The sequence below is a fragment of the Myotis yumanensis genome, unplaced genomic scaffold, assembly GCF_028538775.1.
Source record: "Myotis yumanensis isolate MYYU_CA2020_CCGP unplaced genomic scaffold, mMyoYum1.0.hap1 SCAF_14, whole genome shotgun sequence".
NCBI lineage: Eukaryota > Metazoa > Chordata > Mammalia > Chiroptera > Vespertilionidae > Myotis > Myotis yumanensis.
Window position 1 is genome coordinate 40,566,043 of NW_027223765.1, and position 18,350 is coordinate 40,584,392.

General features: G+C 41.7%; 1 protein-coding gene across 1 annotated transcript in view; it reads right to left on the reverse strand.

Moving 5' to 3' along the window:
* Window positions 1–654: 654 nt before the first annotated feature.
* Window positions 655–18,350, reverse strand: part of DCP1A (decapping mRNA 1A) — a 52,187-nt gene continuing 34,491 nt past the window's right edge. The window contains exons 6-9 of the mRNA XM_070390769.1: window positions 16,205–16,318; window positions 8,385–9,137; window positions 4,924–5,136; window positions 655–4,433 (exon numbers count right to left, since the gene is read on the reverse strand). Coding sequence (XP_070246870.1) covers window positions 4,353–4,433; window positions 4,924–5,136; window positions 8,385–9,137; window positions 16,205–16,318 — 1,161 coding nt within the window. The 3' untranslated portion in view covers window positions 655–4,352. The remainder of the gene's footprint in view (window positions 4,434–4,923; window positions 5,137–8,384; window positions 9,138–16,204; window positions 16,319–18,350) is intronic.

Consider the following 18,350-nt stretch of genomic DNA (forward strand, 5'->3'; position numbering starts at 1 on the left):
TGCACACCCCCTACTGGGGATGTGCCCACAGCCAAGATACATACCCTTGACCAGAATTGAACCTGGGACCCTTCAGTCCGCAGGCCGATGCTGTATCCACTGAGCCAAACCGGTTAAGGCTAAACTTTTCTTTATTTCCCACAATGATCACATTTTACTTTCCTCACTCGCTTTCTTTCCTTACCTTCCTAGATGCCTGGCACACATTGACAGCTCAATACACAGGAAACAATGACTTTGGGAAATGACCCAGACTGTAAAGTTTCTTATCAACTGTGTTTCTGGTCGTGATTAGAACTGTATCCTCCATGTGGGGAAGTGCCAGCAGGATGGGAACCTCTCTATTAGCTCTATTTGGGGGAAAGAACCGGGCCTGGGAGAGGCCTACGTCTGGGGCAGGGACACATCAGAGATAGAAACAGGAGGAGATGAAATTCTCTGGAAGTCCACTCATTCAAGGCTTCTGACCTGGGAACCGTGTGGCCTGCGATCCAACCGGCTGGAACAGGGTGGAAGCAGGTAGACAAAGGTTTTGTCGGTTTTGTTCTCTTGCCCCACCCCATCTCACCAGTATTAGGCTCTGGCAAAGTGGAGCAACTCATTCAAAAGATTCTATTTCTATAAATTAAATAAAAACACAATTAAAATTTATTAGGTGGTAAAACTTGGTTTCGAACTTTTATTAAAAAAATATATTTGCAAACATATAAAATTTAGGATGAAAAATGCTCATTTGAAAACATGTAATAACTTAATATTTGCAAACATACACAGATGGTATAAAATTCATACCATTAAAAATGTTAATGATGCAGTATTGCGCTCATGGAACAAAAATCTCACTGTAATTCCAGAGCTCCCCCCCCAAATGTTTCGGGGAGCTGGGACTCTGGGACACTGAAAGTCACGAGAGCCACGTGGCCAAAGCGGTGGTACAGAATAAAAACCACTTAGAACACAGAATCACACAGGTAAAAGGGAAACACAATCTTGCATCTTCCCCACTCTAAGTGAACGATATTGCATCTCAGCATTTAATGAAGATATCAAATCAAATATAAAAACCAAGTGAAACATTGCACACATCTCTCTTGCTGAAAAACAGGCTCCTTGAGGCCCCAGCACACTCAGGGACACAGCTTTCAAAAAGCCCAGTGTTAGTTGCTTTACTTGGTGCAGATCTTAACATTTTAGGCACCTGAAAACACAGGGCACAAGGTACTTTGAATACAAGCGAAGAAAACCAAAGACAGGTAAGAGAGAAACACATGCTCAACAGCGAATGTGCAGCGAGAACGCAGGACACAAGTCCCTGTGGTTCCTGGTCTTCGCTCACGCGGACGGGGCCCACGCGTGCCTGCACCGCCGCCTCTCATTCCTCCGTGTTTCTGCATTTGCCCAGAGTTACAGTTTGATGGCTGATTTTGTTTCTTTAAGCAGTTAGGCACCTTCAATTTCATGTTGCATTATTAGTAATACAATGGCAGTTATGGCCTCTACTGCCAAAATGAGAAAATTTCCAACTACATTCTTTGGGGAGGAGAGTAATAAAGCTGCATTGTTTAAAAATATTTAACTGGAGGATTTAATGGGGTTTACAATTTTTATAGGAAAACATAGGTGGAAAAGGAACAAATGCTTGACATGCAAAATTGGGGCAGACATAGCCTACACAAAGCCTGCGCATCCTCAGGCAGAGGAGGACCCAGGTCACCTAAGGCTCTTCAAACACCACTGACGGTGACCCAAAGCCTCAGAAGGAAAGCTGTGGACACTCACATGCAGACAGCACGGAATGCTTCTCCTGACACTGACCGTCATTTGAAAACATAGGATTCAAAGTCACACCTTACAAATCTCAGGAGATGCACAGTGAGGAGGAGCTTCTGCCTAAAGGAGTAAGGTCGTCTGGGAGTCCATTCAAAACAGCACATTAACCACAACAGGAGAGCGGTCACCCCTGCAAAACCTAGCAAGAAGCCTCTCTGTTTTGGTGTCCATTACGATTCAACTAAGGTTCCAGAAAAGACACGGTAGCAATGTAAACACGCAACCCAAGCTAGCACGAGGTTCTGGACAGTGAGCCTGAAAGGAATAAGGCAACTGAACGGACTTCTGGGCCAGGATCATCTAACTGCAACTACCCAGGCTTGGCCCGACTTTCTTAGGAACTCATTCTGGCCCAAACTTCCAGGTAATCATAATGGTGAAGTTCTGGCTTCTGAACTTTAAATACATGCTCTGAATATTTAAATTTGGGAGTTGAAACAGGCATCACCTTTTCAAATCTCCATGACTTGGGCACTTAAAATTTACTTTCACGTTAAGGAAACCTTATCACAGATTCTCTTTTCCATCTATCATATTTATTCCCTTGGGTTAAAGGGTGAAAATGAACAGATTTGATTACAGACCCTCTTAGGATACTCTCTCTTAACTCTCCTAATATTATACATACTCAAATCACCATGTCAATTCAAATGTCTACTAATTATAACCAGAATCCCTTGATTCTTCTGCTTACCAAAGCCCACTGAGACTACTCTTGGGTGTGATCCAACCTACTGGTGCAACTGTTTTCTGAGAACAGTCGTGTGGCTCCGTGGACAGCCTCCTGGTGTCAGTAACTCTCTGTATCCTACTGTAACCTTCCCTTTCCCTGTGATACACCAGCAATTCATTTTTGGTTGCTGAACTTACACACTACCTTTGAAAACAAACTATTCCTAATTGAGTATGAGAACTTATAAGTTTTCCTGACTTTTGCACAATTCACAAGTAACTAGGTAGATGCAATAGAAGACACTAAATTGAGAAGCAGAAAAGTTGCCAGAGAAGCATGTTTAGATGAATAAAGCCAATCAAACAAAGCATTCTTTATGCTAAAAAACTAAGACCAAACTAAAACAAGTATGCAATTCACAGGTAATTTTCTAAAATCTCAACTAGGAAAAAAATCTATGGACTTATGACTGAGTTACCATTAAAGCTTAACTGATTGTTCCCGAGGAACTATCACATCTGTCAGCATTATTCACAGCTAATCCTTATGCTAGCTGGCTGAGCCACTAGGGTTTTTACCCAATCATTAAATAGTGCTCAGAAAAGTAAGCAGTGCATCTTAATTGGTTAAATACTACAAAATGACCTGTATCATAGAAACAAAGACACTTTCATTCAAAGAATATCTTAAAATTACTATTGCTGAAATAAACCAAAATCTACATTAAAATATTACTAATCACCATTACATGCCATAAAAGAATAAATATAAATCCTGGCAGATTAATAGCAGCATAACAAAGCATCTTTACATATTTTCACACTTTGGCTGCAAAAGTACTCACAGCCTGAATACATTGGTAAAGTTCTGAATTTGCTTTGCTTGAACTCCGTATACTACAGTAAGGTAAGGGCAGTGTAAGTAACAGCTCCCTTTTCTGCATAGCTTCAAAATTATTCTCAGTAGACTCGAGGAATGGAACCAGAATGGCTTTGTCAGATTGGTCCACTGGTCCTTTGTCAAAGTGTTAAGGAAAACAATCAACAAAGACCTCTGTGTTTACACAGAAAAGGAAAATAAGGCTATGCTTCACACACAAATCTAACGTTTTCAAAACCACTGGAGAGTTTAACTTAAAGTGAAGATTTCTGATAGAATTTGAGCTTTACCAGCCTCAGCCTTTGCTTCAGAGGTGTGATGTGCCTGCTCTCTCGCCACCATATGGAACGAACCTGCTGCATGTCAGCGCTAAGGACTCTTAAAAACAAAACACAATTTTCAGGACTTTAAAGGCCCAAATGGAGCACTCATATAAAATATACTTCACTGGAACAAACCAGTCCTAACTTGCCCATTTAAATTCTGATCCTTACAACTGGAAACGACATTGCAGAGTTGGCTTCTGCGCTGCTCAGACTTGACTCTCAGCCTAATGCTCACATTCCTGGGAGGAAAGGCAAGAGGGGGAGGTGTACAGGCTGGGCTGAACTCTGACTGCGGCAAGGCTGGGGACCCTCATCCCTAAGACTTCAAAAGCGAAAGCAGTTGAAACTCAGACTCCTTATTTCACACAGGTGCTTACAGCTGATGAAAACACCCACACAACTTAACACAATGGTCTTTTTTTTTTTTTTTTTGTCAAAACAAAGGTCTGCTGGTGATGCTTCACAGTGAAACCTCCATTATCACTGAGAACGTCACTTGGAAAACATTCTTAAGGAATGAGTCTCTTTCTCATAGGCTCAATTTCAGGATTCTAGAAACTCAATGTTCTGTTCAGAAGTTCTCATGATGAGGCCTATTTGTTTCTGAGGTTGACATTCTGTTTTCAGGCTGGTTTCTGCTCCAGTCATAGGTTGTGGTTGTCCTTGTTCTTGGTCAGAACCTGCAAGTAGACTTCATGAAGTGTACTGAGGAAGCTGGAGTCATTCTGGAAGAGATGGTAATGTCAGTTACCTCATCAGAGCTCACATCCTATTTTTAAAAAAATATGTTTGTATTGATTTTTAGAGAAAGGAAGGGAGAGGAAGAGAAACAATCGGCTGCCTCCTACATACTCCCTACTAGGGACCAAGCCGACAACCTGGGCATGTGCCTTGACCAGGTTGCAACCTCTTGGTGCATGATATGATGCTCAACTAATTGAGCCACACCAGCCAGGGCAGAACTCACATCCTTGGTAACAGCTTAGGAAAAAGCTGTGTGAGTAACTAGTTATAAATGATTTGTATAAGTAGTTACCCATAGAATCTTACCATCCAGAAACACCATGATTAATAATTCACTCAGATATTATTCCACCTATAAGCTCAGGAAGAGAATAACATTACTTCCATCTAGTCCTGAATTAACTTACTTAGCTAATTTCTAAAACTTGTAATTTTTTAAAATTAAAGAATGAAAATTCAAAGACTACATACCTTAATTAGATGTATTAATGTATCCTGGAGCTGAGACTTGCTGAGAATGATGGAAGGCTTTCTCTGATTTTCCGACGTTCCAACTGTCAGAGGCGAAGGGGAGCTTGTTTTCCTCTCCAGGTCTGTGGCCCTGGTCACTGTCTGCTGGAAAACACTTGGGGACAGCAGCACTGAAGACACTACAGCGGTAGTAACCAGGGGGGGACCTACAGCCTGCAGGGGAACAATGGTCATTTCTGTATCAAAGTGCAGAAGCCAGCAACCAGGCTCAAAGTAAGCAACACCCGATAACCCGATAAGCAGAAGGAGACTGGAGCAGAGTCCAACGCTAACTATTTGGAGTTCAGATAAGCATTCAGTGGAAGCATTTATGTCTGGTTAGGAAACGTGTCAGCTAAAGGATGAAGAGCCCATTTATGTGTTAAGAATTCTGTAGAGTTGTTATGAGAAGCCAAGTCTGATCACTAAAGAAGGGGAATATGATGAATAACCAGCATGGTATGTACACACAGTAAGGACAATCCTATGATAAATTAAAATGTAAATTTTTTATGGGGGTGGGGGGCAAGAAAATGACTGAAAGAGGACATGAGAAAACGTTAGGGATGATGGCAATATTACATATTGTGATTGGGTGAGGTTACTCGAGGGATAGACGTTTGTCAAAACTCATAAAAATCTGCATTTTAGTATATGTAAATTTTACTTCAGTAAGAAGAGAATTTAAAAAATCCAGTTACATAGCATTTGTTTCTTTTGTAGTATTCAATATATTTACTATACTACTGCTGGTATCAAAGATAGAATTTCTTAAAAATATAACTAGATGTGCTTCCAGGCTAGTAATGGCTAACCATCAGAATATACTAAGTTAAGAATAATCAGTTTTAATAATTCTCCTATTTGCTATAATTAACGAGAGATCTACATTTCTCTATCTGTCACCCTCCTCATGTACAAATAGCAGAGAGCCTGTCACAGTTCTGTGGGTATAATTCTGGTGTCTGAGCCATTTAGCTTTTTTGTGTGTGTGTGCAGCACCAGGCTGAGATCCCGCCAATCACCATGTAGCAGGACAAGCTACAGAAAAGACTGGTTGACAAGACCAGTCAGAAGCTGGCTTTAGTGTAAAATCTGAGACATGAGGTGAAATGAAAAGGCTCAAAGGCAAATGGGAATGTAAAATTTTAGAAATGAAAAAAAAAATAAGTGTGCATTTTCAAGGTTGGCAGGTAATTGAGGGTGGGGGCAATTTTTAAAAATGGGGCAGGGGAGGATAAACAAGACAGAGCACACAGGCCTGGGAGGCTTTGTTGTCAGGGCAACAGGAAGCCAAGGACAGCACTGTGGCAGGCAGTGACACTGCCCTTTGCTAACTGGGACATCACAGCTCTTCCAGGAAAAAGCATATTTCCTACTCAGAGAAGCAGGCTGCTGTGTTCTGAGCAGTCACCCACCCATTCACAAACACTGAGCAAATGTCTGCCCTGTGGCTGACCCTGCACGTGTACAGTCTGGGAAGACATCCACACAGCGATGACTCGAGTCTACAGAGGCCACAGTAATGAACTGTCTGGGGTCACAGAGGAGCCTGGCCTACGAGGGGGTATCTACGAGTCTAGCTTGAAAGCTATGAGCTTTTCAGTCAAGTACAGTGCTTTACTTCACACCCAGAACTTTTTTTTGTTGTTAATCCTCACCCGAGGATATTTCCCATTGATCTTTTAGAGAGAGTGGAAGAGAGAGGGAAAGACAAACATCAATGTGAGAGAAACACATCAATTGGTTGTCTCCTGCAAGAGCCCCAACCAGAGCCTGAGTCAGGGAGGAGCCTGCAACCAAGGTATGTGCCCTTGACCGGAATGGAACCCGGGACCCTTTGGGGGTCAAGCCCACAACCCAGCTTATGCCCTGACCGGGAATCGAACCATGACCTCCTGGTTCATGGATTGATGCTCAACCACTGAGCGACACTGGCCGGGCCACTTGAGGGTTTTTTGTTTGTTTTTGCCTGATAGTTCCAGAAGTCCTCATTTGACTCAGGACCACTCAAATTATCCCAAGCTGTGTTCAACTCCCAACTCCTTCAGTCCTCATTCAGTGTCTACCTTGTGCAGGCACACTAGGGTGCCATAGAGCATCCCAGGTTTGAAGCTTATTAAATTGTCACTTTGGGCCAGTTCTCTTGAGGTTCTCTGCAGCACAAGGGGGAAGGAGAGTGTCCTATGTAACAGGTCTTGTGCCCTAAAATGCGTTTGCTGCCACTCTTCCTGTTGCTGTGGGAGTGCAGCCATCAACCCTGAATGCCTCCTTTCAAGGGCAGCATATGTATGTGTATGTTCTCAATCACCTGGCAGTATCGAATTTTAGGAGCCGGGGCTTCATTGAGTCCTAATGTGTGTGCTCTACAACTAGAAGTTCTTTCTCTCCCTGTGAATGAGGACAAGATTTCGCATGTGTAAGCGGGACTCTGGATAAAGGCCGTTTAGTGCTACCTGTCCAAAGTTTAAAGAGCCTCATCCAGAGGTGTGCTGCCAGGACCTTGCACATCTGCAGACTCAATAGCAACAACAGCTCTTACAAAAGTCACAGGTTTCAGTTTTTTCCTCAGAGACACAGTTAAGGCTTTGCACACACCTCCTTGCGGTGTGAAGAGGGTCAGAATCCGTCCTGAAGCTCTCATCCTGTTGCATCATCAGCTACACTGTCACAAGTTCCTGTCAGCCCCTGCCATCAGGAATCTAGGACTAGTTGCTAACGTTTCCTATTGCTAACCTACAATTTTCCTCAGTAACTAGGAAATCCTTATTGAAACGTGCTACATCTGTTCATCTCTCTTTTTTAAAACATTGGTCTATGCAGCAAAACCAGGATCCTGAAGTCTTTGCCAAAGGTGTTATCCATGCCATCCTGGTAAGAGCTCCCATTTTCTAAAGAACACAGTATATTTAAGTTCTGCTGGGTGTGGCCCTAGCAGGTTTGGCTTAGTGGATAGAGTGTCAGCCTGTGGTCCAAAGGGTCCCAGGTTCTATTCTGATCAAGGACATGTACCTTGGTTGCAGGCTCCTCCCTTTCCCAGGCCCTGGTCGGGGCTTGTGCAGGAGGCAACCAATCAATGTGCTTCTCTCACATCAATATTTCTGTCTTTCCCTCTCTAAAAATCAATGGAAAAATATCCTTGGATGAAGATTAAAAATAAGTAAAATAAAATAAAATGACTCTGTCTTGCCCTGGTGGCGTGGCTCAGTGGTAGAGCATCGACCTATGAACCAGGAGGTCACAGTTTGACTCCAAGTCAGGGCACATGCTGGGTTTGGAGCTCGATCCCCAGTGTGGGGTGTGCATGAGGCAGCCAATCAATGTTTCTCTCATCTATGTTTCCCTCTCTCTCTCAAATCGATAAAAGCATATGGTCTTTCCAGTTCCCCCCACTCGGTTAAAGCACCACCCTCCTGCAGTACCTGAGGGGGAGCAAGCACCATGTTGCTCAGGGCGGTGGAGGCTCTTGCTGCTGCTGTCTTAGGAGGAGGCTCTATGAAGCTCTCAGGTGTGGCCAGCTGGCCAGCTGCTGGAGGAAAGCTGGGTGCCACTGCACCTTTCCCAAGTGACTGTGTCTGTATTTGGTCATGCTGTGGGGTCAACCTGAGTTTCTGGAGAAGATCAACACTTGGGAGGGTTGTCCCAGCAGTATTTGTCATGTTCAGAGGGGCCCTGAAGGGGCTCTGACTGGCAGTCAGACTGACATGGCTCAGCTCGGGGACTGACTGACCCAGGAGTGGAGACCTCTGTCTTGGCGTGGTCTTCACTGCCTGCATCATGGTGGTGTTTCGGGGTAAGCAGGGGGGAACCTGTACAGTAGGAGCTTCTGCTGGTAGAGTGGGGCTGAGCCCGGGGTGCAATGGGATCGCATAGCTTGGGAGCTGCTTTTCATTGGACTGTGAGATGGAGGCAGGAGTGATTAGCACCGGGGCAGTGACTTCAGGTTGGGCTGAGTGGTGGGCAGCGGGATGGGCACCCGGGTTTTCTGACCGAGGAGTCCCTCCTGACTGCTCAAAGGAAAATGGTAGGAATGAGCTGAGTTCTTTCTGAGGGGCATCTCCTGGCAGCTTCTCCACTTCTTCTGAATCCAGACCCACAACTGTTGGCTGTTCCTTTGGCAAAGAGGTTCCAAACAATTCTTCCACGGTCAGGTGTTTGTGTCCTAATGGAGCAGACTGGAAAACAAACAAAACCACCAATGAAAGACATCTCTTGCAAACCAGTGTAACTACACTTTTTCATCAATCAAAAACAGTTTGCAGAAGCAAGGATGGATGGAGTCTGAAAATAAGAAAATGGAACAAAGTGAAGATGTACCAGCGATGAAGGCCAAGATGCATCTAGTCTCCCCAGGTTGGTGGGTAGAAATCTACATTAGTAGGCCTGGATGGAAGCTCAGTTGGTTAGAGCATTGTCCCGATATGCCAAGGTTCCTGGTTCGATCCCCGGTCAGGAGGACCATACAAGAATCAACTAATGAATGAATAAATAAGTGGAACAACAAATTAATGTCTCTCTTTCTCAAAAAAAAAAAAAAAAAACAACAAAAAACAAACAAACATGCACTAGTAATAAAATTCAAATTTTAGGGACTCCAGATAACAGTGTTAGAGTTCACTTTTTTCCTGGGCAAATGACTGATATCAGGTGAGGGGACAATTACCTTATTACAAAGTTAATTGTGCCTATTGCCCCATGTCAGTAACACATGTAGGGAAATAACACTCAGGAGGACAGAGGGACCAAATGCTGATCAAGTAATCCTACTTTTATTTTGACTACTCTTTTTTTAAAAAATATATTTTATTGATTTTTTACAGAGAGGAAGGAAGAGGGATAGAGAGTTAGAAACATTGATGAGAGAGAAACATCAATCAGCTGCCTCTTGCACACCCCCTACTGGGGATGTGCCCGCAACCAAGGTACATGCCTTTTACCAGAATCGAACCTGGGATCCTTGAGTCTGCAGACCGACGCTCTATCCACTGAGCCAAACCGGTTAGGGCTATTTTGACTACTCTTGATACAAAGCTAGGCATTGCACCTCGGCTGGGTCTCAAATATCAGAAAATAAATGTAACCATCAAAAAAAAAAAAAAAAAAAAATAGGCCTTTCTCATTCTACTCCCAAGTCACAAAGTCTTCAAAAAAAGCCAAAGCATTTGCCTGGCCGGTGTTGCTCAGTGGATTGAGCATCGCCCCATGCACCAAAAGGTCACCGGTTTGATTCCCAGTCAGGGCACATGCCTGGGTTTCAGGCTCCATCCCCAATAGGGGGCATGCAGGAGGCAGCTGATCAATGTTTCTCTCTCACATCATTTTTCTCTCTCTCCCCTTTGTCAAGGAGAGACAACAGGGGAAGGAGGCCAGTGCTGAGAACAGAGGACGCAGGCAGTTTACAAGTGAAGGGAATGCCCTGGTGAGGACGTTTCAGCTGCTGGGTGAGGTGGCGGAGCAGGTCTGAGGAAGATGATGGCAGCTCCAAGTAACTGTTGTTGAGGAAGAGGCAGAAGCCTCCCCCAGTTGTAAAGAACTGAAATTTCATATCAAACAATTTTATCTTAGAATATACTCAATTAAGAGAATTCTATTAATTTTTAAAAGCTAACATAATATATTTTGGGAAATTAATGTGACAAGAGGTTTGTTTAAGTGAAGGAATTCTCCAATGGCAAATAATTATTTTTCTCCTCTCTCCACCACCCTACCTATAGTCCCTAATAATCTCAATTCTACTGTTTCTATGAATTTGCCTATTCTAGATACCTTGTATAAGTGCAATCATACAATATTTGTCCTTTTAGGACTAGCTTATTTCATTTAGCATGTTTTCAGGGTTCATCCATGTTGAAGCATGTGTCAGAATTTCATTCATTTTTAAGGCTGAATAATATTGCACTGTATGCATATATCACATCTTGTTTACTCACTCATCTAATGATTGACACTTGGGTTCTTTCCACCTTTTGGCTATAGTGAATAATGCTGCTATGAACATTAGTGTAAATAAATCAGTTTTAGTCATTGTTTTCAATTCTTTTGGGTATATGTCCATGAACTGAATTGCTGGATCATATTATAATTCTACACTTAACTTTTTGAGGAACTGCCAAACGGTTTTCCACAGCTGCTGCACCATTTTATGTTACTTCCAGGAGTGCAAGAGGGTTCTAATTTCTCCATATTCTTGCCAATCTTTGTTGGCCATTTGTTTATCTTATTAGAAGAAATGTCTATTCAAGCCCTTTGCCCATTTTTGACTTGGGTTAATTCCTTTTTATACACATTATGTTTAAAACAAAATGATCAAGATGCCTGGCAAAAAAAGTGCTGGAAAACTACACTGATTTTTATTCATTGATGCAAATTATGTAGACCTTTACCACCACATTCTGTTACATATGTATATAGATTTATATATATGGAGAGAAACCAACATTTAGATATAACTGCTTTGAAAAACATAGACCATATAAGGGCTATTTTCCAGAAATTTAAGTCAATCCCAGGTAAGAATACTATTTTTATGTTATAAGAAAAGGAACAATAGGACATGGAAAAGCCTCCCCATGAAATACACCTTACGCTTCAAGAATGTCAGGATCTAGGCAGCAATTTTTACCTGCCTGGTGGACCATCAATCAACTTTTAAACTAAAACAACCTGTATTTACATTTGGAATGTTTCTATACTTACGCTTAAAAATAACTATTTCTAATGGTTTAAAACCTACTTCATATTAAAAAATAAAACTATAGGTCGACCAAGATGGCGGCGTAGGTAAACACCGGAGACCGCTGCCGCAAACAACCATTTCAAAAATACAACTAAAAGACTGAACGGACATCACCCAGAACCACAGGAAGGCTGGCTGAAGAGAGACTCTACAACTAGAAGGAAAGAGAACAGCAAATCGAGGCTCAGAGGCGGCGCAGTGTGGAAAATACAAAGGTACCGAGGTGCGCGCAAAAGCGGGCTGGTGGCTGAGGGCGCGGTTGTCGTTTTCGGTCGGGAGTGAGTCTCAGACTCTGGGCTCCAGATCCGGGCGAGTCTCTAGGGACCCAGACTCAAACGGGAGAAGCGGGATTATCCGGCATCAGTTGGGACCTGAGGGCAGCTTTCTCTCCGAGGTTTGCAGCGGCTGCCGGGGTTCTGAGAAGCAGAGCCTCTGGGAACGGGACTGAGCGTGGCCATAACTGCTCCCTCCGCCCGCCCTGTTGAGCCCGCCCCGCCCAAAGCCTGCGCACAGCCATTTGCCGATCGCCTCAGGCAAAGGCTGGATTAGCGCCTCCCCAGAAGGCAGACGTTTTCCACACAGCTGATTCCTACAGCCAGTCGGCCTGAGGGTCAAATCCCTCTAGTGTTAACTACAACAATTAAGGCTTGGCTAGAACAAGACTGCGCACAGAGACCACAAGGGGGTGCACCAAGAAAGCATAAAAGATGCGGAGACAAAAAAACATGACAGAAATGGAGGATATGGAGCTAAGAATCGCAATTTTGAGGGCTTGCCATAAATTTGTGCAGAACCTCACGAAAACTAATGAGACCCTCGATGCTACGATAAAGAAATTAGAAAGTAAGCATACACGGACTGAAATAAAGAATATTATACCCAATAGCAGACCAGAGGAGTACAATAATCAAACCAAAGATTCGACAAAAAACACCCAATTGGAAAAGCAAAATGAAAAAAGAATCCGAAAGTGTGAAGATAGTGTAAGGAGCCTCTGGGACAGCTTTAAGCGGTCTAATATCAGAGTCATTGGAGTCCCAGAAGATGAGAGACAGCAAGATATTGAAAACCTATTTCAAGAAATAATGGCAGAAAACTTCCCCCACCTGGTGAAAGAAATGGACTTACAGGTCCAAGAAGCGCAGAGAACCCCAAACAAAAGGAATCCAAAGAGGACCACACCAAGACACATCATCATTAAAATGCCAAGAGCAAAAGACAAAGAGAAAATCTTAAAAGCAGCAAGAGAAAGAGGCTCAATTACCTACAAGGGAATACCCATACGACTGTCAGCTGATTTCTCAACAGAAACTTTGCAGGCCAGAAGGGAATGGCAAGAAATATTCAAAGTGCTGAATACCAAGAACCTACAACCAAGATTACTTTATCCAGCAAAGCTATCATTCAGAATTGAAGGTCAGATAAAGAGCTTCACAGATAAGGAAAAGCTAAAGGAGTTCATCACCGCCAAACCAGTATTATATGAAATGCTGAAAGGTATCCTTTAAGAAGAGGAAGAAGAAGAAAAAGGTAAAGATACAAATTATGAACAACAAACATGCATCTATCAACAAATGAATCTAAGAATCAAGTGAATAAATAACCTGATGTACAGAATGAACTGGTGATTATAATAGAATCAGGGACATAGAAAGGGAATAGACTGACTATTCTTGGGGGAAAAAGGGGTGTGGGAGATGCGGGAAGTGACTGGACAAAAATCATGCACCTATGGATGAACACAGTGGGTGGGGAGTGAGGGTGGAGGGTGGGGTGGGAGCTGGAAGGAGGGGAGTTATGGGGGGAAAAAAGAGGAACAAATGTAATAATCTGAACAATAAAGATTTAATTTAAAAAAAAAATAAAAATAAAAATAAAAAAAAAAACAAAAAAAAAAAAAAAAAAAAAAAAAAAATAAAAAATAAAACTATATAGCGAAACTTTGAACCTGGACTACAAAAAAAACATAGAAAGTTTCCAGATTTCTCAGTGCTGCCTCCCTATAACTTCTGCCAGGCCAGAAACAGATTCTAACACTTGTGCGTTACTCTCTTAATCTGTAGGGCACTACTATTTTTTTTTTTTTTTAATATTTTATTGATTTTTCTACAGAGAGGAAGGGAGAGGGATAGAGAGCCAGAAACATCGATGAGAGAGAAACATCAACCAGCTGCCTCCTGCACACCCCCCACTGGGGATGCGCCCGCAACCAAGGCACATGCCCTTGACTGGAATCGAACCTGGGACCCTTCAGCCTGCAGGCCGACGCTCTATCCGCTGAGCCAAACCGGCCAGGGCGGCACTACTATTATTGTTGCCATTTTATAGATGATGCCCGAGTACAAATGACCAGACTCTAATCTAGTTCTAACATAGTCCACATTCTTCCCATTATGCCACCACATGAGGTGTCAATTAAGTAGACTACAGGTTACCTAATCAACTGAACAGTAATATTAACCTTTGGAAAACAAAGGTGCAGCTAAACCTTGAAGAACTAAGAGGTGGCTACAGGTCAAGATGTACCAACTAATGGAATAGACAACTGGCGAATCAGTCACAGAGGCTGAACTTTGTAAGCAGAGCCTGCTTCTCCACACAAGCTCCCAACAGCTCTACAGTCTCTGCCTGAGAGGACCCCATCACAAGAAAAACTGGCTACATTCCTCTAGAAACTGGGCTTATATAGTCATGGACTCCTCTTCCATCATCCATAGAAAAGGTTAAATTTTACTCTTTCCTCATGTCTGGATATGCTTCAGGTTTGGATTCTGAGTTTTATAACGCCTCACTTAAATCAAGTGTTAGTCTGACTATTTCCCCTGGGAGATGGAATTCAGTGAACAACAACATATATGGGACGTGGCAAAATTTTAATATACTGTGTCAGGTTTTACACTGTTCCTTCTTCATCCCACAGCTCTCCATATTTAGAGAATTTCGTATATGTTTGGCTCTATTGTGTCCATGTCAGATTTCCTACCTGGCCAGTAAACTGAGCACACAAGAGGGTATGCATTACTCCTAACATAGGAATCAAAACAAAACAAAACAAAACCAACTAGAAAAATAGTCCCAAAGGAATTCTAATAAGTGAATTATGAAACATAAGGAATTTAATACTATTAAGGCTTGAGAGCATTCTTTGCTCCTCAGCACTAGATGGCAGTGTTACCAAAGAAATGTACTATCTCTGTGTAAGGGCGGATTATGGAGTCAATCCATTCCTAAAATCACAACATGATAGAACTGGAGAGAACTGAGATAGATTAGTAGCTGTTTAGGGTTAAGGATGAGGAGGCGGGAGGCAGGAAGGGTAGGACAGGGAAGTCCGTATGATAATAGAAGGTCAACACTAAGGATCCTTGTGGTGATGGAAGTCTTCTGTTTCTTCACTGTGGTGGTGGATACACAAAGCTATACACCAGATAAAATTGTATGGAACTAAATATGTACACACACACACACACACACACAAATGAATACAAATAAAACTGAGAAAATGTGAACTAGACGGTAGATGTGATATCGTACTATATTCTGCAAGCTGTTAACAATGGGGAATGGGGGAAGGCTACATGGGATCTTTCTGTATCATTTCTTGTAACTACATGTGAATCTATAATTACTTCAAAATAAAAAGTTTAATTAAAAAACTATGGGTTTTATTTGGTATCTGTTCATTCATCAAGCCATCAGTTATAAAGAAAACTAACTCAGTCAACAGATATTTACAATGCTGATGGCTAATAAGAATAGATGCTGAACTAGGCAGACCTAACTGCCTGCCCCCATGGAGCTTACATTTTGGTGGGAGGAGACAATGAATATATACGAAAACCACAACCATGTTAGTCGGGTAGAAGTCTTAGGGAGAAAAGAAAGCACAGGAAGGATTGTTATTTAAAATAGAGAGGTGAGAGAAGGCCTCATCTATATAGAGGATACTTGAGACCTGAAGGAAGAAAGGGAGCAAGCCATACACAGAAGGCAAGTATTCCAGGCCAGGGAACAAGTGCAAAGGCCTGTCTGAGGAGGGAGCAAGTCTGGCACATTTGTGGAAAGGCAGAAGAGCCAGCAAGGCTGGGGTCAAGTGAGCAGGCAGAGATACAAGATGAGATCAGGGTATGGGGCCAGATCAAGTAGGGCCTTGTGGGCCACTGCCACGACCTTGGCTTTGAGTGAGATGGATGCCACTGGAGAGTTTTAAGCAGAGGAATGCCATGATCTAACTTGTTTTGCCAGGATTATGCTGGCAGCTGGGTTAAGAATAGGTAAGGGAGTGACAAGGGCAAAAGTGGAAACCAGACAGAAACTACTATAAAATCCAGATAAAGGACAGTTACGTGGATGAGGGGAAATGACATGAGTGAATATCACTATGCACTGCCTATACGGGCCTTAAAGATAAATGACATATCAAACTTGTACTGCATTAAAATCCTTACAAAATGCTACCCTGTGTTTTGTTATCTTGGACAAAGCTGGAGCTTTAGCTGTACACACCTTATCTTGTAACCCGGATGGCGTCTCTTCTAGAGTCTCGGTGCTTCCCAGATTGGAGAGCTGAGTGCTTGGCTGTAGCCCAGGACTGGAGATATTCGAGTCGCCCATTTGATTCTTAAATTAAAAGGAAAAGTATATCATGTGAAAAAGTTTGCTATTATTTGGCTCACACAATAGCAATTGAGGTTATCAGAAGTGCTATTTTAAAAAACAAGCAAAAAAACCCCCAAAACAACCAAAAAACCAAACGAATGTTTTGCTTTGGATTCTCATGTAACTTATACAATAACATTTCTAGCAAGTTGAGCACTTCATTTTAGACAATAAGGTTACCAACAATTATTATTTTTATAACCCTTTTAAGGAAAAACCAATGGCATTATTTCATCACATACTATTTTCCATTAAAAAACATTTCCTCCAATTTTACTGAGGAATAATTGACATACATCATTGTGTAAGTTTAAGGCATACAACATGATGGCTTGATTTACACATAATGTGAAGTGATTACCATAATAGATTTAGCTAACACCCATCTTCTCATATAGGTACAAAGAAAAGAAAAGATCTTTTTTTTGCTTCATTTTTAATATATGGTAAAATTAACCTTCTTGGGGTATATAGTTCTGAGTATCGATCACTATCATCAGGATATAAAATAGCTCTCTCACCCCCAAAAAACTGCCCGTGTGCTGTCTCATTGTAGGCATGCCCTTCCTGCATTCTTAGAAACTAGTGATCTGTTGTTCTCCATCACTCTAGTTTCGTCTTTCTGATAATGACGGAATACTGGCTTCTTTCTCTTAGTATAATGCCTCTGAAGATTCATTCAAGCTGCTGTGCGTATTAATGATCACTCCTTTCCATTGCTGAGCAGTATTCCACTGTATGTCTACACTGCAGTTTGTTTATAACTATTCACCCATAGGAGGACATGTGTGTTGTTTCCAGTTTCTGGTGCTTATGAATGCAGCTTCTATGAAACTTCACAGGTTTTGTGTGGACAAAAGCTTCATTTCTCAAGAGTAAATACACAGGAGTGGTACCTGGGTCACACAGTAAATATATCTTTCTTCTAAATTTTTAGTTTTATGTTTTACATTTAGATCTATAATCCATTTTCAGTTTACTTTTGTTATGGGTATTACATTTAGGTTAGGGTTCTTTTTTTTGCATATGGACGGCCAATTGTTTTCAATCATTTGTTGAAATCATCAAATATTCTTAAAAATTAAACTACATTTTAGGTCTCTACACATCACAATTACAGATGACAAAAGTCATAAAGTATTATAAATTCTTGTTAACTTGTATGTAACACTAAAAGTGAAAATATTTTTGTTCTGAAAGAGAATACTAAAAAAAGAGATGGAGATGGAATTACGAATTTTTAGAAACTTAAGTTCTATTTGGGTTATCTGATCTGCATCTGGTGAGCATTATCTAGGTCAAAATGAGCACCAAAAACAGTACAGGACACTCAAGATAAAAAGAAAAGCCTTAAACTTCAAATTCCAGAGACAGATGAATTTTTCTTGATGCCATACTATAAATATATGTGCTTAGCATAGGAGTAGATACTCCAATGTTGAATGAATGATACACATTTTTCTATTCAAATGCCTTAACCATTATATTATTTCAGAACACCATTTTTGCAGTGTTACTCATTTAAATAGAGATGAAGTTGTCTGTGAAAGCCTATGCAATATCTTCTAACATATTTCTTTGTGCAACATCACCATCAATCTGTATCACCACACTACGAAAAATGTGTGGAATTGTACTGTATTAGATAAAACATGAACTCAAAACACTGCTCATAACAAGTTCTTAAAACAGCTGTATAAAATGTTCTGGAACATTTTTTAAATGGGGAGCTTTTTTAAAAAACAAATATATTTTTATTGATTTCAGAGAGAGGAAGGAGAGGCAGAGATAGAAACATCAATGAGAGAGAATCATCAATCGGCTGCCTCCTATACACCCCCTACTGGGGAATGAGCCCACAACTTGGGCATGTGCCCCGACCAGGAATCGAACCTTGACCTCTTGATTTATAGGTCAATGCTCAACCACTGAGCCACACCGACTGAGTTAAAAATGAGAGGTTTTACATAAATATCCCAGCCTGTCACTTTCA